Below are 24,776 nucleotides of genomic sequence, written 5' to 3' on the forward strand. Positions count from 1 at the left end.
TCTTAAGAGGAAGAAACGATTAGATTTAGTTTGATTAGAAATGTATATTTGAATTTGAACAACAGTCACGTGCTCAATGTAAAATACAAAATGGACGGAGACTTAGAGCTGAAGCTACCTGTCGTATTGCGTGAGTGTTTTATATTAAACTTTTGTTTTCTTTTTTGTTATGCATGAGATATTATGGCTGATTGAAATACGCTATCTAACAGTGTATATTTATAAATAATAATAAATGTCGCACATTTATTTCAACAATGACGCAAGTCAGAAATCGTGTCTGAAGCAGTTTGATAAATATTTCTCTATTTATAACAAAAATTGTATTAATTGAACTTCGAAATTGTAGAATCTACTAAAATAACTTTTCAAATATTTTCTAGTATATTTCTAATATTCTATATATAATACTTTAATCACTGGACGGAATCGCTGCTATTACCCATTAAAAAATAGGAATAGAATTTCACTTATTTATCTATTAATATTTAATTCTACTTCAATTAATAAATTACTTTAATTAAATTATATAAATACTGCCGAACATATAATCTACAAATGCAATCAGAGATCAGTAACATTTTAAGTTCCATCATGCTCTACCATTTTCCAAAAAAATCGTCTAGACACTCTGCATTATGTACATTCAAATGATCAATTAATGTACACGGATCAAAATAATTAGACGATCGTCTACGAAGATACAAAAATGTCCTGAATTATTCCATACCTAATTACTAGATTGTGGATTATAAATAAAAATTTTATTCACTCTTCAAATACGCCAATTTGTACTTTACTTGTACACTTTATGTATCCTGTATATTATATGCATTTTGTAACTTCTAACATATTAAAAGTTCCCATAAATGCATTAAAATAAAAATCCACAGTCTCCTAATTACTTTAAGTGTGAACGCGTGTTTCTTATCCAGCCAGCATAAAAAATAAACGAACTTAATAATTAATGCAGAACTACTCGTTTCATCATGCTCACGCTGTCGTACTCACATATACAATGATTCACATGTAAGTGACTGTGCTGTGGCATAAAGGGCAAGCATTAATATTAACGACATCACGCTCCGTGGCAACATGATGTCTGCATACGGTGCAAATCCATGCATTACTGAGATTCATCAGCGGCTTTCCGGAAATGATGCAAGGGGGGAACCTTGTCATACAATCAGGACACGCGACGCACCAATCTGGCACAAGACTCTCGCAATTAGCACACTCTGCCTTGGAATTATACAGATCTTTAGGATTATGCTTAGTAAAAATATCCACAGCCAAGTCTTCGTACTCTTCTCTAGCCGCTTCTGAGATATTCTCTAAGGCTTCTAACTTAATAAACGCTTTGGAACAAACAGCAAAGGCACGGTTAATAGCACTGCATAAAGCCAGAAGACAGTAAATGTCCTCAGGTTCCAAAATATCCTCATATTCCCTGAGTCGGAGAGCTGTTTTCATGGCTGCATCAAAGTTCCCTGCGTAGATCTGTCTATGAGCCAATAGAAGAAAGTGGTACGCTTCTGCACCTCTCCAGGCATTCTCTATCACTCGAGTGTCTTCATTGTTCTCTGATAAACCCATCACAATATTGCTCCTGCCTCCTTTGGTTGCTGGTGCACTGTTAATATGGTCCTCAATCAGCAGTGCTGCTAGAACATAGATCTTCTTCACACGTAATGGATTGGTTCTGTTTCTAGCCTGCTCTTCTGCCAACTGTAACAGCAGTTTTGCAGCTTCCAAGTTGTAGTTTGCTTTCTTGTACAATTCAATCGCTTGCAGCCTCTTGCCATTGGACAGAAGGTGATTCGCATATTTGTTCAGTAGTTCCCCAATTTGAGCCATTTTGTATGTCCTGGCTAGCTCTACTGCTTGATCCCAGTGATTCAGACGAACACAAGTGTCTACTGCCAGTTTCACATCTCCATATTTTATGTAAGCTGCAACTGCCTGAGAACACATGCCCACAGATGCCAACATCCTTGCGACTGTCCTCAATAAAGGACTCTTGTCTGGTAGTTGCTGCACAACTCCTGCCAACTGGATAAAGTCTTCTAGTTTATAATAACATTCAATAAGCTTTTCCAAGTTTCTGCTCTTTTCATAGTACTCCCTTGCTCCCTCCCAATTCTGCCTCTCAGCATAGTACTCCCCGATTTTATTGTAAGCGTATTCCATTTGTTTGTCTGACCCACCAATGCCCATCTTCATCAACTGCACCACTCGGAAATAATCTCCTAGTTTCTGACGCAGTGAAATCGCAAGGTCTCTTCTATCCATGTCTAAATACAATTTCTCTGCCTCATCATAGTTACCAAGGTACGCTGCTACTTCAGCTTTTTTCAATTGATCGTTATGCACATTCTGTAATCGTTTTATAAACTGTATCCCTAAGTAATCAGTGCAACGGACCATTGCATTCTCTGCAGTCTCCAAGTCCAATTTTTTGAGAGCTGACTCTGCTAATAAGCGCCATAATCGAGGATGTGGATTATCTTGAATGAAATTTTGAGCTTCCTTCAATCCTACTTTAATCAGCAACTCTCTAGTATCCCTCAAGGATTTTACTTCTAAATCTACTATTAACTCATTCCTCGTGTCTTCTGGCTTCTGCATAAGGTCGTCCAATAAAACGCACCTTATTTCTAGATCCCGAAAGGAGCAAATGTAACCAGAGCAAGATATCGGTTCTTCGGGATCGAATTCTCTCAGTACATACATTCTGGTCTTCTCCATAATGGCAAGCAGAGTTGGATTATCTTGTGCCCAGCACATGGCCCAGACATCTTTCCTCTCGAATTTGTTAATATCGTCCGATTCTCCATCTTTCGAGCTGGCTCGTTTAGAATCTATTTCTAAGTCTAACATAGTCAGTATGCCACTGGTGTCCATGATAGACGCACGAGAGGAATCGCAATTAATTGCAATTTTGTAGAGTTTATGAGCTGTGTTGTACCTATTAGTTAGAGTCACCTGCGGTAAGGAGTAACGCTGAATCATTCCTGATTCTCTGCCTATTAGCAGAACATTCTCTGTCGTGGCTAAACAGCAAATGGGATCCATAGTAGCTTTCGTGTTAATAGGCGTTTCAAAAGATCTGTCCTTGTCCAAATCGTGAATAACTTCCGTCACTCCAGTTGGAGTTTCGTCTATGTGGTAAATCTTGTCTCTCTTAAACCGTCCTGCGTGTAACATAGTGTTTCTAGGAGTGCGATAACTCCATACCAGAAAATTGTTTTTCGACGCGCTGATGACGATGCTGTTCGTCATGGCCACCCACAGTGGCTCCAAGTCAATAAACTTTGTATCTATTGGTGTGGCTATGGAATTACAAACTAGAAGGGCGAACTGCTCAGATCCCTGAATGAGGTCGTTCCTCACTGCCAGCACACAATGATCTCCATACGAAGCTATTGATATTAACGCTCTCGCATGCTTAGTGCAACAAGTGTTGTTAACTGTATTCCAGAACATAATGCAAATGCCATCTTTAGTAATCTTTTCATTGGTATAAACAACTGTATTACTGAAATAAGTCCATTTGTAGTCTAAACGAATGTTTGCGAAGTATATGTGAGAGTCAACTGACAAAGCTACTCTCAGGGATCCTCCTTCCCACGCACAACAGGTGATCTCTTTGCCAGGTATTCTTAGAGTCCTCATGTGTTTACCAAATGGTGTGTAAAAAAGGATAACATTCGTGTCCTTTGTTTCTCCATTGCCCAACAATGACTTCATGCCTGTGACTGCTAGTAAAGAGCCACAGCTGTTCCAGCAGCACCAAGCTGCAGTCATGCCAGTCTCTATTACAATTGGATTGTCATCGTTGGTATCTTTCATGAGCTGTATTTTGCCACTCCTGTAGCAAATGGCTAGAGTGGGGCAGTCCAAAGCAATGTAGCCATTTCTTCCATCATACCATTGCAGTGCTACAATGGTTTGAATTTGTCCAGTGCTCAGTGGGATCATATTTATTTTCCTCAAAAAAACGCCCAGATTATCGTAAAGGTGAACTTCTCCATTTTTTATACCAAATAACAATAATTTTCCATCAGGAGACCACTGTACTGCAGCAAGAGAAATATTCTTCAGGTCTTTCCCCCAAATTCTGTTACCATCGACTGATCCTACTATAACTGTGCCGTCTTCATAAACTATGCAAATTTTTAGGCCATCCAAACTCCATGCCATCCCTTTGACCACTGATTTATTGCAATTGTTTATCATTTCATCATACCAGGAACCTTTATATAGCATCCACACTATGATCACACCATTCTGATCGCTGGAAGTTAATTTTTGATGTTGCTCATTCCAAGTAAGGACTTGTACATGCCCATTATGACCTTCTAGAGTTTGATTCATGCTCAAATTACTGGCAGCAGTTAAATTACGAGACTTTCCACCACTGGTGGGACCACTTGCACTGGAATCGACTCTGAGCACTTTTAAGAGACCATCTTCTCCTCCGACTGCTATGTAACCTTCTTTCTGGTTCCATGCTATGCAGTTCAGTCGAAAATTGTTTGGTATTGCTATTTTTTTACTCAAATACACAAACATTTTAACGATGTTAAATAATCAATTTTTAATGCTTGCTTCTAGTGTTGCATGAACTCCTGAAAGAAATATTTACTTTCTCAATTATATTTAAAAAAAATATATAGTGAATTGTTCCAATAAATTATTAATTTCTTCATTAAACTACTTACTGTATTGTACAATAATTATCTAGGTCAGACAAAAAGTCAAATATTAATTATTCTCTGACACAAGCATTTTTAGGTCAACCCTATTTTTCAGATTGATTTTAAAATAATATATTTATTTGAACATACATATTTTTAGTGGTTTGTTTGGCTACGAATTGACTGAAAGGCTAATGTAAACAACGAACATTGATTACACACGAGTACACATTGAAATGGAGTACGTCAAACGTAGTCCCATTCACATTGATTTAAATACGACGTTCTATAGTAAAAAGACATGAATGAAATATATTTTGGCGCGAATTTCGAATCCATTCAAATTTACGCCGTTTCTGAATAAGAATAAACATTCCTATAAATAGAAAAATTTTATTTAAAATTACACATTTTTAGTATTAAACTGCATTTTGTATAAAAAAGTGAATATTTCGATTATCACTATACTGCAATTTGTTTTTCATAACTTTATACACATTATTCTATATACAAAAATATTTGATTTTATCCTACGATTCCCTGAAAAGGTTTAAAAATTACAAGATTATGCGCTAACTTTTTCGCAGTAGCTTTCCCTCGCCACAAACACAGCCAACACTTATAAACCTCAGGAGCCATACTCGCGATTAATGTACAAGTCTCTGGATTCTCAATGAATATCTCAGTGTCAGGGTATTCATCGACAGTTTTGCATCCACTGATATCAATATGCCTTAACGTTGGTGTGTGATTTAACAACAAATTCAAAGACTGCGCGCCTACCCCTCTGTTTCCCCTAAGTATAACTTTAGAAAGATTTGACGCCTGCGAGAGTATCTTTTTTATATCAGTATCTGCCAGATTGCAAGAAGCAAGCTCCAAACATTCCAAGTTCTCGAATGAACTCTCTTTTCTATTAAAAATACTTTGAACTAAATTGAATTCAGATGAAAAAGCTGTATTCGATAAATTCAAGTTAAGGAGTTGTCTCTGTAAGAGGGTACAGAGTCCATCTTCATTGAAACTGTTCCAAGAAATATCTAAATTTACAAGACTACTGTTGTTTAAGAGAAATCGGAAGTTAGATAGCTGGCAATATCTTAAGTTTAAAGTCCTCAGTCGAGTCAGAGGAGCAAGAAGCTTGAAAAGTATCTCTTGACTCGATGATCCAAGTGGATTATAACTAAGATCCAAAAGTTTGAGGTGTACAGGTAATTTCTCTAATTTGCTTAGGCAATTAGAATCTATATCACAGCCTTGAAGGCACAACTCTTGTAAAGTCGATATCTTTAAAATACAGCTATTTAAAGCTGGCCCTATTTCATGCAATTCTCCGCTGGATAAATCTAAAATTTGAACATTCTTTTGATATTCTAAGGTTTTGAATACTGATATGAGTTCCTCCTTAGTGATATCCTCCTGCTTTAAGCGCAGAGTGAACGTATTCTCGCAAGACTTCAAACACTTTGACACAAAGTCACGAACACCTGAAAACATTAACAATAATTAGTTCGAAATAACTAAACATTAAAAATTATAATAACTAAGTTAAAGTCTATTTACCTATCTTGTAAGTTTTACAAATAGTTCCGTATCGGTCGACAATAGAGGGTATTTCTAATTCGTTTATCTCACACCTCAAATTTTTAACAATATCTCCTTCATTTAAAATTGTAAATACGTTATTAGAATTTAACACAATACCATCCACTGTTTTCAAATCGAACTTAGCTTTACACCCACAGTCCTCGTAAAATTTCTTTTCAATATTCTCTAAAATTTCCTGTACTGATGGTTTTGCTGTACTCGAGACTTCTACCTGTGTTTTAAATACTTTATCATCGACAGAAACATTTAAAATAACTGATTTCATTGTGATCCCAGTTTCTCTTGGTTCGAAGTCTATGGGAAATGGAATCGCAGGCGAAGGAGATCGAGAAACAGAATTTTTAGTAAACCCTATTGATAGTAAAGAAGCTTGTCGCTTTCCTTTCCCAAATTTTCGTTCATTAAAACTGTGTACTATTTCACTATCACAACTATCATTACTATTCCCTTCCACTAAGTCCAGTTCTCTCATCGTAGGACTCTGATCATTCTTTTTCTGCCTTTTTGAATTCTTCTCATTATCAATTTCACCATTACTCGATTTTCTTTTAATCGTCGAAGAGAAGTCATCAGAATGCCTCTTTTCGATGACACTCTCGTTAATATCATCCTCCAGCCAATCATCCAGAAGCACATCCTCGCTGTTCAACAGGGGGTTCACGATGCGTTTCCTCGAAGTCAGAGGAGCTCCAATTGGGTCACTCCTGTGCTTCAAACTAGCTATGGTTCTTTTATAGTCCTCCCCTGCAGAGACCTTTTCACCTAGACTACGCCTCTCTTCAGTAAAGCTCTTGGAACTGCATGGAGATTTACTCAATCGCCTCGAATTCTTCCTCTGGCTTGCAGGAATCATGGAAGACAGTTTTTTATACATATCCTCGTAGTCTGCCTGATCTTCAGGAGACAAATAATCCACACGATCTCTCCATTGCTCCAGGCAGTCTAGCACAGTATCGTTTTCATTTGCCTTCAGTTCCACATTCGCTCCATGCTTGATTAGCAGTCGCATCATTGAAATGTTCCCACAAGACGCTGCATCGTGAAGAGGCGTCACTCCCTGGCACATTAAGCTTCCAGGATCATTCACATCTGCTCCATGCTTTAACAATAACTCTGCAACCTCCACGAATCCATGGTTAGCAGCTTCGTGGAGCGGAGTCCAGCCAAAATGATCCCTGACACGCGTGGAGTGACCTTCTGCTAGCAGTTTTTCCACAGCTTCGATATTCCCATTGATACACGCAACGTGAAGTTGGGTCTCGCCCTTCTCGTTCCTTTTTATCGCGACTGACTTTTTCCTAGTCCTTTTTCTGTTCATTCTGATGTTCTCCTTCGCTCTTAATTCATTTTCTACATCCGACAAATCCTCTAAGCAAATATTCGCGCCGATGTTATTCTCTTCAGATTCATTATCACTGTCTGCAATATTGGACAATTCTCTCAGCGTGTTCAATTGTTCCTCAAGTATCTCTATTTCTTCCTTCTTCCCTGTGTTGTTTAAGTAATTCAGTCTTTCTTTCAAGACTGAGGCTTCCAAAGAAGCGTCATTACAAGCTCTCGCGTTGATCATCGCCAAATCGTAGGCTTCCTCGATCTGCTCGTCGGCTGCTTTAGTGTCTACTAATAAATCAGCGAGAAATAAAGCAGATCTGCATATCTCGCGTGGATCTGCGCAGAGTTCTAGCTCTCTGCGGGCGAAATCGGTCGCTTCGTTGTATCGCTGCACATCTTTTAAGGTTTGCGCTAAACTTAGCAAGGCTGCTCCTACGCGATCGCTTTTAACTTCTTCTGCACATGCAAGCATTTTTCTGTAATAATCGATTGCTTTCTCAAAACAGTGCGCGGCGATTGCTGCATCTCCTAGCTCCTCGTAAAGCTTCACTCTTCCGCTTACAGTTTCTTCTGTGCTTAGAGCTTGCTCGGCTGCGTGCAAAGTTGCCACTGAAAAAATGAATTTATGTTAAAAAAATCCTACATTAGTCGTGTTATAGTTTTTTATTTTAGAAGCATACCTATTCTGAGAGTTTTTTCCACTTGATGCTTCAAGTTTTGTGGTAAATTGTCCATAACATAAAGGGAGACTAATATCTTGCGCGATTCGTACCATTTTTCCATTTTTAAGAGCAATTCTGCTTGAAACAACTGTGCTTCTACTCTCAACGCGGTATTCTCAATCTTGGCTGCACTTTTGAAATGCTCCAATGCAAGTTCATACTCTCCTTGACGCTCCTGAACTCCACCTAGAGCAATTTGTGTTCTGTGGAAATCTTCTCGCAAATTATGTGTTTCACATAAGCATGCAGCTTTTTCCATTAGGTCTATGGCTTGCTGGTGTTCTTTTTGAGCTTCTAGGACTAACCCCAGATTTAAAAGTAATCGTGCCCTCATTGTGACTAATTCTTTCAATTGAATATCCATTTCTCCCAGCCTGCACACAATTCAATACATTTTTAAAAAAAGAATTGCATGTAGAATACTATAATTACATATAAATAAGATACTGTACTCATTGCAAAGACGAATACTCTTTGTATACGCTTTTCTTGCACTTGTGAGAGCCTCAGTTTTATTCTCAGCTTTATCATCCAAACTTTCAGCCCAACAAAAATATGTCCTTCCCAATGTAGCATAAGCACGCTGTTCCTCTAGTAAATTGTTTATCTCTTTGGCTCCTTCTGCCTAACACAAAAATGTTGTTATTGTAATTGCCTTACAGGATCTTGTAAATTCAGAACACTTGTAAACAAACCCAAATAATGGTTTTGGTGCTTCAATGCTTCCTCATAGGTTCCAAAATTGACGTGGATCTCTCCAATCATTCTATGAGCCACTGCAATATTTAATTTGTCTTCCAAGATACTGCAGATCTCCAGTTGTTCCGTGTACTCTTGCAAAGCATCCTCGAACTTCCCATTCTCAAAATACGCATCCCCAAGCTCTTTGAGAACTTCAGCCAGCTGCTTAATATTGCCATCTCGCTTAGCTCGTTTCTTCTTCTTGATTAACCCTTAAAATACGTAAGAAAAAAACATGACACAAAAATATCACCAAATACATTCACACAACAGATAATGCCACTCAGAGATATACATAGTGGTTATTACACAATTAACTACATCTCGTGATTACTATTCATAAAGCATCCTGTTGAAAATGAGTTTAACTTTAGCACTTGCGAGTGCTAATGTCATTCACATGTGCATAATTCACTGGAATCGCGCTGAAGAGGGAAAAAGAGGAAAAAATATTTAGCAAACGAACAAGTGAAATTATCAAATTATCACTCACTTTCCGCATCCATTGTGTGGAAAAATGGATTATTATAGAGGCAAGTGATTCACATCCGAAGGATCGAACCGATCGAAACCCGCTTTGTGCTCACGAACACGTGCCGCACAGACACAAAGGCGGGCAGAAACCAAAAGCCATAGTCACGCGCGAAAATCATCAAACAGCAGACGCCTCGTAACGGTAAAGAAGAGAGCACTGAGTGCCATTCTCGGAGAGATCGAGCGAAATCGTTAAGTTACTAGACGTTCGATTATCGTCGCCGAAAAGAGTGCTGGAGGTATTGTCAAGCATAAAAAATAATTTTACATGGAAAAATTAAGGAAAATGTCCCAGTAGTTGACCCTGTCTCGATACTTGAACACTAACTATAATTATATTCAATTTTGAACTTAAATTCTAAGTACTGTAATTATATGAAAACAAAAAATAGTATATTCGGCTACTGGGACATTAGAATTAGACAGTGGATATGCATTTGTGGGAAATTTTAATATGCAAAAATATGTACAAAATATCAAAAATTAAGTATTCTATAGGACATAATAAATCTTGAATACTGATCATATTTATGAAAATAAGAATTCGCATAAATATCCACAGTCTAGTCATAATATTCAAGTATCGAGACATTTTTTTATCGCTCACTTATCGAGACATTTGGCTTATTAAGTGTTCATGTACTGGGACGTTTACCTTAAACCATAATTCCACTGTTCGAAACGGGAACAAAAAGTTCCGACGTTCCGTGCTAATCAAACAATCGCGAAACGAGGCCGTGAGAGAATAATTATTATTCCGTGCTCCTGCGGCATTGAGTGCAACTGAAATTCCTTCATTAATCTAAATTACGTTAAAGTGATGATAAGTGGTGGTACAGTCTTTCTTAGTGGCAGTGGAATATAAGCTTCTTTCGATACGCAAACACCCAATGTTTTATGAAAGAAGAGCGTGCTGTTTTGAGGTCAATTTGTGTTATCATAATTTGAAATTGATAACGAGTTGAGCTCCTAGCGGGAAACAATGGAATATTAGAATTTTTTCAAATATTGAGAATTCAAACGCTTCGAAATATGCATGAACTTTAATGATTTCACGATCTGTGGAACACGCGAGACTAATACGAGGACTGAATGAACAATGGGTGACCTTTGACGCTTGAAATTTCACCGACAGAGACTCAATAAAATTTAGAATCACTGTAGTAAAATTCTTTACAATGCCATTAAAACTCAAGCAAAAAATTCAGATTTCAAATGCATAGAATCTAGTAAAAATGTGAACACTTTTCCAGAAAAAAATTAATCGAAAATAAAAACAGTTATAGAGGTAAATCTGCTTCAACAGAAGTTAGAAAAAAAATCATAGAGTGCGATTTTTTTCATAATGCACTGCAGTACAGTTGCAAAGTGCAATCTTTTTTTGCTCTTCTTTTTAAATGAAATTTAACGATTTTTTGCATAATAAAAAAGGCTTCAGTGTCCTCAGCTTCTTGCATTCAACAGTACATCCAGCCCATGTACCACAGTCTTAAAGACATCTAGCGAAATTTTAAGAATGTCCAGAAGACGTCTTTGAAACGTCTGAAATTACAAATCAGTAAGTCTTTAAGACGTCCAAATTATGTCATAAGACGTTCAGGCATAAAATGAACATGAAACAGACATCTTCGAGACTTATGTGCTACCTGAGAATTTCAACTAGAACACAACCCTCTTAAAAAGGAACCCATAAAAAAACTTCAAAAAAGTAAAAAAATTACGCCAAGTAGATGAAAAAGTCTAAGGCAGAAAAAGTACCATAAAATAAATCCTGCTTCCTTAGGAATCACAAGAAGCTAGACGAAAATAATAATTAAAAAAGAAACATTTATCATGTGCAACTCAGCAAGCTGTGAAATGGAAATGAGCTACAAGTGCATTTAATCGTCCAAATTTCAAGCAACATTTTCGTGAAAAACGAATCCCAAATTCGCCCAGCTCTTCCCCAGAGTCTCGCCAATTTCTTTTAATTGTCAATCCCAATTCGAGCGTACGCAGCTTGAATTGCTTCATAATCTACGGAGCACGAGTACAAGCTGGTACAAGCTAGTACGAAGATTCAGCAGCGGGTAACCTGTGGCGCTTGAAAGTTCATTCATTCCGTGGGACTTCAGTCGGACCGTGTCGCGGGTCGCTGGAAGGTGATGGCTGGCGCGTTCTGCGAGACGTTCGCGAGGAGTTGACATATTGCACGAATTAGGGTATCTGGACGTGTCCTCGCCTCTCGTCTGATATCTTTTCATGATCCCTCGTCAAACCCACTAATGGCTGGAGAGTTGCGTAAACAGAGGTTCACGGGTGAGTCGAGGATGCTCCCAGGATTAGAATCACTGTATCTCTGGATCGATACGTGGGATTCTTGATACATGAATTCCTTTCCCACGGATGCTGTTTAAGTTTTCTCTCTTCTAGCGTCCTCTCGAATTTCGCTGGGTTTTTCGTTCGATTTCGTGGAGGCCCTTTCTTCATTCGGCGAAATAGAACACTTAACGGAATTGTTCTTCCCCGTGACTCTAATTATGGAGATAAATTGCTATTAATTAAGGTGTTCCGTTAGGACGCACGAGTCTCTTTCGGTGGATGCTACACGAATCTTGTAACACGATTTTAATTCCAATGAACAGGGGTAGAGTCCACTTACTAGACATTTGTTAAGGATTTGTGATTTTTCAAATTGCCTTTCACAGTATTTTGCAATATTTGTGGCAGGGATTATCAAATATGTTTGCATATTTATGAATTTTTTTTGGTGAAGTCTGTGAATAATAAATACATATTAATCGTAGCGTAAAATAAAATCTTGGATCTTGGTAGTTGAAAACGAAAACTGTTCTTTATTGAATACTTTACTAAGTAGTCACTAAAATTTAGTGCCATATTAGAACTCATTTGACCCAATTCAGAGAAAGAAAATGGTTACAAGATTATATTCAACGAGGCAGATGTACTGGAGTTATTTATAGCACAATTTCTTATTTTAGACTCAGGCATTAGTATGTACATGCTATTGCGCAATATGTCTGTATTTAATTTAAAATTGTCATTTGGAGTAACAGAATGTTGGAAGAGTTTAAGTTGTTCAGAATATTATTGTAAATTTAATGTGGCATTCTTTCAGTTCCAGTTCAACCAAGACTGCTCCTTTATTTGCGTACATTGGAAAGCACCACAATGTTTAATTGCAACATTGAAATTCATCAACGATGGAAGAAAGAAAACTCTCAAAATCCTGTGACATTCTGGCAAGGTTGAATGGGAATGAACATAAACCTTTTGAGAATCAAAATCATTGTATAAAGCCATTGTCCATCAAGTTTCATGAAGAAGACACTGAGATTTTGATAAATGATCAAGACTCCATCAATGATTCAACAAAAGTCAACTGTTGTAACAACTTCTCAAAAATATCATTGTCTTCAAAGGATATCCAGGTAAGTTAAACAATTTTTCTAAGGTTCAATCTATAGAAATTTGAACTCTGATTATGGAACTCAATTTCAGAACTCTCAGGAAAAAGAAGAGTCATGTTCTACGAAAGAAATTAAGCAGCCGCCATCACCAACTACTCTACAGTGGGGTAGAGCTATAGCAGAAGTAAAGGAACATGCTGTAGCAAAATTACAAGATGAACTTAAAAGAGCTCATGAAGAGTTGAAATTGAAGGACGAAGAAGTCACAAGACTTTCAAGAATCAAACAAGATGTGGAAACGGAATTGGAAGAACTCACTGCCAGCCTCTTTCAGGTAAACAAAAATATTATATTATTATTTTTAGTAATTTCGGCCTTTAGGCCAAGAAATGGACTTGGTTTACATCATCCTGCCACTTTCAACCTTCCATACCTTACTTACAAATGTGTACCTACAATCATCGACCACACAGCCTAAATATCCTATGTTCCTCTTTTAGCTCTATATTGCCTCTTCTAGTTTTTGTAATTAATCTTTGAAATATTATAATTTTGAATTGAAGTTTTTAATTAAAATCTGTTACATAGGAGGCTCACAACATGGTAAGAGAAGCAAATATACGTCAAGCCACGGCAGAACGTTTATTAGAGGAAAGTCGTATGAAGGCTGAAGTTTTAGCAGCTGAAGTGGCAGCTTTAAAGACACTGGTATTAACTTCAACGCCAGCTAAACCGAATTTCCATCTGCATCCGCAAATTGATACCAAAAATCGACCGATTAGCGAAGATGGTCAGCAAGGTCTTTTTGCAAGGAAACATAGAAGGTAAAAAAACATTTCCTCTGTTTTTTTCTGGAAAAAGTTCTTAGAACAATCCTGTGAATTTTAAATGGCATGTTTTTTAGGTCACCATCGCATTTCAATCTAAAATACGGTCGAGAGAACTCTCCACCGGATTCCCCGCTGAAAGAACAAAGGCCATCTTTGCCATCGGATCGAGAGACCCTAGAGAGGGATTGGAAGAAAGATCCAGAGAAAGAAAAAGACAAAGAATGTAAAGATTTCGGCCTTGAAGTTGATCCCAGAGTACATACAGAGTTTCTTAAATGGAAAGCTAATCCATGTGTAGATAAGGGCGACCCTTTTGTTAGTAGAATTTTTAAAGAAGATATTGACCTTTGTCTTGACTTCCCTAATAAAGAATTGGGTACAAAAGTTAGGCAAGCTGTTCTCGATGGTATCATATTCATCGAAGCGATTAGTGACAAAACGAAATTCACTTTTCCAAAGTAAGTTCAATATCGCAAATACAGAGTGATCCTCTCGCTTGGAGAATCAGAGACAGTACAGCCACGAAAACATCTCAGTGGGAACATGATGCTTGCGTATAGGATGTGTCGAGTTTCAGTTAACCTCTTCACCTTTTTTTAACGAGTCTAACTCGTGCATTTTTTTAAATACCTTCGCTGCCCATCACGCGTTAACGCGTGAGGGATCTATGTTCGTTTAATGGGAGCTCTGTACCTGGCAGTTTGGGTTAGTTACTCATTTCAAATCGGCAGGAAGGGTAATAATGTTACGAAAGAAAATTGTAAATGAAGAGGTTAAGAAACGCATAAGAGCACTGTGAGCTTCTTAGGTCATGATAAAGTCTCACTGCGATGTTTTCACGATGGCACTGCTTTGAGTCTCCTCGCGAGAGACTCAACCTGTATTCTCACCCTGTATTGTTTTCAAAACTTATTTTTTATAATTTCAAAAATGTTGATTTTCTTTTAGAAAATGTGTGCTACTTGAAACACCGCGGCAATGTTATTATCGAATGAGACTGGGGGATCAAGAAAATCAGTGGTACAGCATATCACAAATTTGTCGTAATCGAGTGAGTTGAGATTTTATTAGCAATTTTTATGATTATGTAACAGTATATATACAGCTAAGTAAATTTTTATAGATTATAGCAGTCTGCGACTTTTTGAATTACCTACGTTATATCGAGCGGGGTCTTGTCAAAAGCTCAGGTAAATATATTTAAATTTCATATCAAATTGTTATACATTCAAACTGGATTAAAAAATGATCATTTATAGTAATTTATTCAAGTTTTGGGTCGTGCAGCGATTCCAATGAAATTGTTCTGCTTGAAATCAAGATGAAATCAAAGCTTTGGTTAGCGTGTTTTGTTCAATTTCAAAATCTAATAAGAAGATAAAGTAAAGTTATATAATGATAAGGCAGTCTGATTAGATTGAATACAAAATATTACTCGTATAATCACTGCTCGAAGAAGTTAAAGCATAGAAAAATTTTGGGCAAAAATTGGCCAACTTTAACTGACGATAACTTCGCGAAAAATCGTCGTAGAATCATGATTTTTCTTTTAAATTAAAGCTTGATATATCTACTTTAAGATACTGTGTCTCGATTTTAAGTTTAGTGCATACCTATCACTGCAATCCCTTAAATTTCGAAGCCACGTTTATTGCATTAAAAATTGCAAAGTTTGACGAAATGCAGGGACTTAAGAAAATTTTTTTAGGGGATGCCGTCTCCACTAGCATAAAGTTCAAACCTTCCCCTGCATTTTAAAAAAAAGATCAAGTTGCTACGATTTTTTTTCGCAAAGTTACGGCATTTTGAAGTAACCCTTGTATTTTTGTCTCGTATGGGCACTAGTTGATGTGCTGAAAAATGCAAGGATGATTTCAAACTGCTGTAACTCCGCGAAAAAAAATCACAGCGACTTGATCTTTTTTTTAAAATGCAGGGTAAGGTTTACACTTTAAGCTACTGTAAGTGTTATTTCTGAAAAAAATTTTCTCTAGCCCCTACATCTCATCAAACTTTGCAATTTTTAATATGACAAATATACCCCCAGATTTAAGAAGTTACAGTGATAAATTTGCATTGAACTTAAAATCAAGACATAGCATCTTAAAGTAAAGATTTCAAGCTTTAACTTCTAAAAAAGATCATGGTTCTATGACAATTTTTCGCTGAGTTATCGTCAGTCAAAGTTGGCCAATTTTCACTAAAAATTTGTCTATGCCATAATTTTGTTCAGCAATACAGAACAGGCAAAGTCTTTGATATAGAATTTGAATATGTGATTCTTATTACAGTTCATGATGTTTATTGGGAAATTACACGATTACGAAAGGAAATGGCGTTCGCTCGTTTGGGTCTCGCACTTTCGTCCTAACACTCTCCACGGAGGTCTTCTTCTAGTCTCAAATATAACAAATTAGGCCATGAATCTGTTAATATTCATTTACATCAATCGTAGATTGTTAAAAATTTTAATCGTTCTAACTAGCCTCGATCATTTTTTCTTATGATCGAGATTTTATATAGTGAATGTTAAAGTTTTAATATATCAGCGCTCTCAGATTCCTCTATCACGGCGTAAAACGCTTCGAATTTATTTAAAAAGAATTTATACGAGCCAGTTCATGAATTTGTTTGAGATTATAATTTCTAAAATATCTTTAAACATCTGATCATAATTAATGATCAGATTAGAAAATTAATCTGAATATAATTTATTACTTATTACGAATACGTTTTAATCAGTTTCAAAGTGCAACGAAATATTTTTAAGATATTGGGGAACATGGTGCCTTTTGACTTTTCGCTCGTCGATAATACGTGACTAGTTTTTAGTTTAGCTTTCTAGTTAGTGGTGATTTGATCACACATCGCGTAGAAAAGTTACTCCGTTATTTTTATAATTTATTGACAAGTATATTTTTTATTTCCCTTAAATTATGGCAGCAAATAGTGTAAGTAGCTACTTTTACTTTTAGAATTCTTTCAATTCTAGATTTATTTATTTACATATATGGACACCTAAAATCAGATTCTAGATTTACTTTAATTTTCTCCAGAGACATATTTTTCGCCCACAAAAAAAAAGCTGTATTATTTTAAATCAAAGGCATATGTTCTCTTCTGTTGCAAATATTAACTAGTACCTGGTAATTAACGTGCATATAAAAGTGTGTATACTGTTAAAAGTTGCACGAAGCATTATACATACATGTCATATAATTTACATATGGCCAAGGTGATAAGAAGTGTTTCAAATGAACATTTAATGTGCTGTAGCTGAAACACGTCTAATTTCAATTGCAATTTAGTTTTACCTTCAGAATTATTTAAATCGTATACGTAATATATTAAATATAATCAAACATTGTTATTGTTATACATAAAAATGTTTCAATCTTCAGTGATGGTGGAACTTTTTATGCGATCTTCTTCCAGTGTTCTATTTTTTTTGTTCTGAAGTATGAATCAAAAAATATCATTGAAGTAGAACATTTACGCTTCTTTATTCTTCCATTAAGTATATATGAATTAAAGTATAAAGATGTTTTATACGTATAAAGAATTAATTATTAAGAATATGTTTCCTGTGTATTAAAGGTGCTTTACAATAATTAGTAGGATAATAACTGTAGAAATTCCAGATAGAGGAATATTCATTTTAGGTGACACTTGGTCTCCCAGTAAATTTTGTAAATCAAATTCTAGACAGTGAAGAAGAAATGTGTTCAAATTATGAAAACAACTAATTTGAAATAGTTTCTACTTATCTCAAAAAGAAAAAAAAGGAATTCTATTTTTTCGCGTAAATAACGCGACACTGTGCAATCTTGTTATTGAAAGTTCAAGATTTTAAAAAATGATATCTTTTTTGCTATCTTTTGTGATTGATCCATGACAGTTAAAAAAGTGCTGTCTAATGTCAGTTAATTTAAAGTACAATAAACAGTGAATAAACTGTGTTTCATAACTATAAAACCAGTTTAGAATTTTTAATAGTAATGAGATACAGTGTATACACTGTTTAGCATCAGTGCATAATGATACAAAGTTAAGTAAAAATCTTCCCAACTGAGACAGCACTTTTTCGAATACCTTTTGATATTTATTAATGATATTTATGCTGGACAGAAATCTCACTCAAGGAGATTGCGCGTTAAACACATTCATTGAACATTAATTACTGATGACAGAAGAAAGTCTAACAATATTCATGTTAAACAGTCAATTAGAAATATTCTCAGTAGTGTATAATTGTTCAAACTGTTCAAAGTTGCCAAAGATCGGTTTCGAATAACTTTTATAAAGCCCTGTTGAATTATGTTGGTAGAAATAGTTTAAGTATAATCGCGCTTATTTAGATACAGGAAAGCTAATTGTCGCATAATTACACAAAAGAAGAGCTACTGTTCAAACAGGAACTGTTTGATACACTCATTTTTAGTTAATAATAAGTTTATTGTAACTCAATATTTTTTGACTCGATCATGAATCTTTCTTTAATATTGTGAAATAAAATTGTATCATTTTATTATTGAATCCTTCATCTTATCTACAATAACGCTTCCTGTGACATGTACATATGTAAATTTCCTATCACGTATATGAAAATATAGTGCCATTTTTAATGAGATTGGATTCATCTGAAAGTAAAATCATGCTGTTTTTCTTAATTAAATAGGACTTACAAAGTCCACAAAAAAATATATTCTTTAAAAACGTTTCTTTAAATCTATGAGATTAATTAAGATGTATCTAAGGAAACTTTTTCTTTCATTTTTTCACCACATTTTCTTTTGAGATTTCGATCATTTCACAATCCCAAGAATGTGGTTTGGGTCACAATTTGTGAGTAAAATTATGTGTTTTACATTTTGGGCGCCTTCTGACCCCATTTCGATACATTAAAAATACAAAGCCACAGTCTCGATTTCGTGGCTCCTTCTTTTCTTAAATATCAGCAAGAATTTATTTCAGCATACCAAAAGATAAGTCCCCAAAAAGGGGGAAGCCCAGAGCTACAGGCTCCTCAAGCCTTCCCTTCGCTGCCGATCTGAAACGTCACACGATCTAAGAATTGCCACCCGCGCAGCTCGCCCTTACATCAACACAGGCTCCTCACGCGCCATCGCGTGATCGGCAGCGAACGTATTGAAAAGTAGTATATAGTCTCTCCTTAATTCAATCCTGTAGCGACCAAACTATACTATTCTGCTTCTCTGCAGCGACTATAGACAACTATACAGTATCATACCTCCGATCCTAATCGTAGGTAAGAGGTAGTTTCCACGTAACACCGCTAGGTGTCGAATCAAATTCCCTCACTGTCCATCATACACAATTACACTTTGCCCCGGTATTCCATTATCTGTCTCCAAGTTCTTCGTCAAATTCTGATAACATCTCCATTCGACCACTGGCGATCGTCCAGTTCAGGCGTCAGTTGAACAAGTTACCAAAATGCTGAAAGCCGCAATATTTCTGACGCTCATTGCTGCCGGGATTTCTATTTTCTTTAGGTGAGTTTTTCGAACGTATTCTTCATAAAAAGGTAATAATAATCGATATTTAATACCTTCGTGACTAGAGAAACACTATATTCTTGTTTTACTTTTTTCCTATTAAAGCGCATGGAATGACGTCAAATCAACAGGATAAATAAGAATAAAAGGTTTTTTCTTCTTAAAAAAGTGATGATAATAATAATAATTAATATTTAACTCCTTCGTGACTAGAAAGACATATTCTTATTTTACCTTTTTCCTGTTATTGGACTTAGAACGTCTAATTAACAGAAGAAATACAAGACTTCTTCTTCATAAAAAAAGTAGTAATAATCGATATTTAACTCTTTCGTGACAAGAGAAACACTATATTCTTATTTTATTTCTTTTTCTGTTATTGGACTTAGAACGTCTAATTAACAGAGAAATAAAAATACAAGGCCTCTTCATAAAAAAAAAAGTAATCAATACTTAACTATTTCATGGCTAAGACAGATATGTATATTTTGCTTATTTTTTCTTGTTATTTTATGAAAGAACGTTCTTACTCCAATTAACAGAAAACAAAAAAGAAATGCTTGAAAAAATTATTAGCTTATCAAAAAATTGAGATAGTTTGATTACTAGCTCCACTATCAGTAAAACAGAAAATGATTGTTTATCAGTTAACTTGTGCGCGAGTAATCCCTTGCTTCGGTTCTCGATGCAAAAAGATCGGCATTTGTGGAATGCACTTGCTTACGATTCTTTGTCTTATTTATAAATGGTCTTTCAAGAAGAATATTCACTTTGGTTTCTCAGATACTACCAGTGCATAGTTGGAACATTCTAACAATGTATAGTAGAAAGTAGAAAGTTTTCCTGTCGATTTGTAAGACATGTGTTGTGTTAATTATGGCTGAGAGTCGTTCTGTTCTTCTATTTTTATGAAAATTCTAGTATAATACCAAATAGTAACTATTAGACTGCGGATTTTCATAAAAATATAATAATTCGTTAAAAATATGTACAAAATGCGTGAAAAAATATATAATCTCACTTTTTCTAATTTTTGTCATTTTTTATGGAATCTCATAGATTCAAGAAATGGAGCCAAAATTAACATACTTTCTTCTTCTTTCAAAGACCATAATTTGCACCTTATTGTTCACCTTCATTTTCTGTATTTTTTATGTTTAATGTATCTAAATTTACTGATAAGCCACATTTTGAATGTAAACTTATTGCGCTAAATTCCTACAAAGACGCTATTTTGCATCAATTTCCGCGGTCTACTAATTATTAATAAACGGCACCAACTTGCTATTAAATATTAATGAGGTAGTTATGATAATTGAAGTAGTCAGCAGTGACTTCTACATCCTACATTTTCTGCTCAGAAACGAAATAATTCAATTACAGATGAATAATTATACAGCTAAAAAATTAGTCCAACGATATAAAATGCAATAATTTATAAAATTTTTTATTATACACTGTTTTACCGACAGAACGATCGATAGATTTATCAGATTTCAAATATATAAAAAATGACTTTACATAACTGACGATCCCACAAAGGATGACACAGCAAAGTAGAACATCCGTGTTGGCGTTCTTTTTTTAAACACAGCTATTTACTACTGAATAGCAGAGACTATAAAATACACATAAAAGTGAGAGAATTTTATCACTTTTTAATATGACTTTCATTTGCGATACATTAAGCACTTTTTTATTTGCAATGATAAAATTTTATCGCCACATACTCCGCTTAATAAGGTCACAAAAGCGATATATTTATCTCCTGAAGTATTATTTTCAAGCTAATCTGAATCTTTCATGTAATCTTTTCAAGTTTATTCTCTGTATCGCGTTATTATCAATTAACTGATGATGTAATATTTTTGTTAGTTCCTCTGGGGATTTAAATATCCCAACTTTGCCTGAGACCAACTGGGGATCCAAAAAAAATGAGAAAGAATCTACTGAAATTCGGCCATTCAAAATTGATGTCTCATCATCGGTAATAAAACAAAAATATGAGGCCTTTTACCTATTTTTTTTTTTTTTTTTTGTAATATAATGAGTTCAAAGGATTCATGATCATTTAATTCTTTCTAAGGTCATAGAAGACCTGAAGTACCGTCTTTCACATAGAAGATCTTATGTGGAACCTTTGGAAGACGTAGCATGGACTTATGGAATCTCCAGCAAGTACCTGAATCCAGTACTAGATTACTGGAACAACAAGTACAATTGGTCGGAGAGACAAGCCTTGCTGAACAAATACCCCCAATTTGTGACGAACATTCAAGGTAAAAATACCACATTAATAAGTATTCCTAGCCAACCAGTCTATATTATAAAACTTCAGGTAAACAAGAAAGTTCTTTCACTCTTGAAGTTACAGTGAGGTATCTTGAATACTCTAAATGAAGTAATTTTGCTCAATTATCGTTCCCTAACAGGAAAATTCTTTACATATTTCATTTTCATAAAACTCAGAGCTTTTATTATAATACAAGCAGTATTTTAACTTCAAAAGCAACAGAATATTCTTAATTACCTACAAATATGTATAAAATTTCAGGTCTGAATATACATTTCTATCACATCAAGCCAACAAACCTTCCGAAGGACAGGAATGTAAAAGTCCTACCTTTGATGATGATACACGGATGGCCTGGCTCCATTGTCGAATTCCAGAAAATAATACCTCTGCTGACTACACCTTCCCCGAAGTATGACTTCGTATTTGAACTTATTCTACCATCCCTTCCTGGATACGGTTTCTCTGAAGGAGCTGTTCGACCTGGAATGGGTGCTGCGCAGGTTTCAGTTATATTCAAGAACTTAATGCAGAGACTTGGCTTTGAGAAGTTTTATCTGCAAGGAGGAGATTGGGGAGCTGTTGTTGCTGCTAATATGGCAACCCTGTATCCAGAAAAGTAAGTAAAATAAATTTCTTTTCTAGAAAATATAATAAAATTCTTAACTTCTATTTATTTATTTTTTTTTTTCAGAGTCATAGGTTTACACAGCAACATGTGTAGTGCAAATGACATGAGTAATATATTTTGGTCGTTCGTTGGAAGCTGCTTCCCTTCACTGATCGTGGAAAGTGAACACTACTCGAAATTCTATCCCTTTGGCGAGACTTTGAAAAACTTGATCGAAGAAACTGGTTACTTCCATATTCAAGCTACGAAGCCAGACACAATAGGTAAAATTTCTTCCGTGAATCGTAAATTTAGTGATTCATGAAACTATATAAAATTTTATGTTTTAGGACTTGCTGTATCATCCTCTCCAGACGCTTTAGCAGCCTATCTTCTAGAAAAATTCAGTACGTGGACGAACAAAGCGTACAAAACACGAGATGATGGGGCACTGTTAGAGAAATACACACTAGACGAACTTCTAGATAATATAATGGTATACTGGGTGACAAACAGTATGACGACAAGTGTTCGTCTGTATGCTGAGACTATGAACACGGCGTACAGAGCCTTGAAAATTGAACGGTGAGCTAATAATGAGAAATCTTAAGTTATTCCGTAAAATACTGAAGCTTCTCATGACAAAATATTTTGCTTATCTTACAACCAAATATTTTATTTTATTTTTTCCCCCCACTTTATTTGTTCTCTTTCCAGATTACCTGTAAAGGTGCCCACAGCGTGTGCTATCTTCCCCAACGAAATACTGAAGATGCCCAAGAGTGTACTTAAGAATAGATACCCTAATATAGTACAGTACAACTATATGGCACGTGGAGGACACTTTGCAGCTTTTGAGGAACCCCAACTTTTGGCTGACGATGTGTTTAGTTTTGTAAAACTGATGCAACACACGCAAAAAGAATCACAATAATTTTAAAAGTAATTTGGAGCAGGGTTGGGCAAAATTTGAGATGCATGAGGATTCGAATAATTATTTTAGATAAATATTTATTCGAAATAATTCAAATAATGCCCAGCTCTGATTTGGAGAAGCTCAACGATAGATCTCTATTGTTATTAATATATTTTTTTAAAGTACTTTGATAAACTGTAATGTATATTTCATATTCAATATAAATAAACATCTAGATCACACTCGATCATCATCGTTCATAACGTGTTCTTTCTGGCTCGTTTATCTGCTTTATCAGCAGCATTTTACACACAGTTTATATCACATATTTACACAGTATATGTAGTTCATTTTTCTGTAATGGTACCAATTAACGTAGACAGTTCTGTTAGTAATCAAACACTACTAACACCAAACTTTTCTATATTCTCCAGCAAAGTTTGCAGATTGGACTCAAACAATTCACATCTGATTGGCATTTCCAAAGAATAAAATGGATTTTTTAAAGCATAATCTGCATATAGTTCATACACTCTTTTTAAGAGAATTTCTATTCCACTTTGTGTAGGCTCTGCTACAACAATGAATTTAATTCCAGTTAGTGTCTGGTAACAGTGCAATCGAAATGTGTCTGCCTCTAACATTTCTATTCCAGAACAACGTGGTTCAGGACTCAACTGACTAGCAATTGCGAACAGAGGATAAAACATGGATGCCAGGAAGATTTTTTCATTCGTTGTCATCCTAGCACGACTGAACCTAAGCGTCATTGGAAAGTTTTCTGGCTGTTCTAGCAATTCGAACACATCCTTCCCATTCTCTAACTCACGCCCCATTACTGGGCTGCCGTTCACTGCTGTTAGAACATGGCCCACTAAAACACATATATTTAATCTAATATTATCACTATATGTGCACTATATTCATCGAAGGCTAGCTATCTTAAAAAACACTTTACGTAGTGATAAGAATTTTAAATTAAAATAATTTTCCTCACCATTGATCCCATCCTTCTGACCAAAGGAAACAACAATCTTCTTATTTTCGTAACTCAGTTTTATATCGAGAGGATAATTAAATGTCCTTTCGTTTTCAATCCGAGGAACATTGTGATCGTGATTAAAAATCAAACCACCTGATTTCGACACGATATAAACACCATAAATAACCATTTTTCTAATTAGATTTCACTTAACTTTACTGTGTGTACAAAAATCTCTCAATTTCTCATTATAAGATTCATTTAATTGTAGTTTCTAAGCGGCTGTTTATAGGACAACTGTCACTGTCAACTATCTCTAAGGTTATGGTACAGAAATGAGGGAGAATATTACAAGAAAGCCTGCAGCGCCACCTACAAGATGAGTGCAACTAACTTTAGTTTATATTATCCTATTATTTTGTAGATTTGTAATAGGAATATAGAATATGAATAGAGGTCGTTGAATAAGGTTAGAGAGAAAAACAACAATGCAACACAGATAGAGAACTTTGCCCCTAACTTTGATATCTACTATCCTACTAGTTTCCACATTCTTAATAGGAACATAGAATGACGTTA

General features: G+C 35.5%; 5 protein-coding genes across 7 annotated transcripts; 2 read left to right on the forward strand and 3 right to left on the reverse strand.

Annotated features, from left to right (window-relative positions):
- Positions 1–35: 35 nt before the first annotated feature.
- Positions 36–4,575, reverse strand: Oseg4 (intraflagellar transport protein Oseg4). The gene has a single exon (XM_076382058.1). The coding sequence runs from the start codon at positions 4,573–4,575 to the stop codon at positions 1,024–1,026; it is 3,552 nt and encodes a 1,183-aa protein (XP_076238173.1). The 3' UTR covers positions 36–1,023.
- Positions 4,576–4,905: 330 nt separating this feature from the next.
- On the reverse strand, positions 4,906–22,086 carry LOC143181900 (tonsoku-like protein). 2 transcript variants are annotated; one of them, XM_076382587.1, is made up of 6 exons: positions 22,020–22,086; positions 9,058–9,315; positions 8,815–8,983; positions 8,321–8,736; positions 6,264–8,249; positions 4,906–6,187 (listed from the first exon to the last, which is right to left on the reverse strand). In XM_076382587.1, the coding sequence occupies exons 1-6, from the start codon at positions 22,051–22,053 to the stop codon at positions 5,226–5,228; spliced, it is 3,825 nt and encodes a 1,274-aa protein (XP_076238702.1). In that variant the 5' UTR covers positions 22,054–22,086; the 3' UTR covers positions 4,906–5,225. The 2 variants fall into 2 exon arrangements, with proteins under 2 accessions (XP_076238702.1, XP_076238701.1); XM_076382586.1 differs by lacking the exon at positions 22,020–22,086 and adding an exon at positions 11,712–11,958.
- On the forward strand, positions 9,801–18,413 carry LOC143181902 (guanine nucleotide exchange factor for Rab-3A). 2 transcript variants are annotated; one of them, XM_076382590.1, is made up of 8 exons: positions 9,801–9,876; positions 12,756–13,068; positions 13,139–13,381; positions 13,636–13,871; positions 13,952–14,335; positions 14,826–14,928; positions 15,001–15,067; positions 16,169–18,413. In XM_076382590.1, the coding sequence occupies exons 2-8, from the start codon at positions 12,841–12,843 to the stop codon at positions 16,246–16,248; spliced, it is 1,341 nt and encodes a 446-aa protein (XP_076238705.1). In that variant the 5' UTR covers positions 9,801–9,876; positions 12,756–12,840; the 3' UTR covers positions 16,249–18,413. The 2 variants fall into 2 exon arrangements, with proteins under 2 accessions (XP_076238705.1, XP_076238704.1); XM_076382589.1 differs by lacking the exon at positions 9,801–9,876 and adding an exon at positions 11,779–11,935.
- Positions 19,168–23,462, forward strand: LOC143181901 (juvenile hormone epoxide hydrolase 1). The gene is made up of 7 exons (XM_076382588.1): positions 19,168–19,393; positions 21,272–21,383; positions 21,483–21,675; positions 21,951–22,308; positions 22,384–22,583; positions 22,650–22,884; positions 23,017–23,462. Exons 1-7 carry the CDS (start codon positions 19,335–19,337, stop codon positions 23,231–23,233), a joined length of 1,374 nt encoding a protein of 457 aa, XP_076238703.1. The 5' UTR covers positions 19,168–19,334; the 3' UTR covers positions 23,234–23,462.
- On the reverse strand, positions 23,399–24,506 carry Trs23 (trafficking protein particle complex subunit 4-like protein Trs23). The gene is made up of 2 exons (XM_076382591.1): positions 24,213–24,506; positions 23,399–24,089 (listed from the first exon to the last, which is right to left on the reverse strand). Exons 1-2 carry the CDS (start codon positions 24,385–24,387, stop codon positions 23,611–23,613), a joined length of 654 nt encoding a protein of 217 aa, XP_076238706.1. The 5' UTR covers positions 24,388–24,506; the 3' UTR covers positions 23,399–23,610.
- Between the last annotated feature and the right edge of the window lie 270 nt (positions 24,507–24,776).

Source organism: Calliopsis andreniformis, chromosome 7, assembly GCF_051401765.1.
Source record: "Calliopsis andreniformis isolate RMS-2024a chromosome 7, iyCalAndr_principal, whole genome shotgun sequence".
NCBI lineage: Eukaryota > Metazoa > Arthropoda > Insecta > Hymenoptera > Andrenidae > Calliopsis > Calliopsis andreniformis.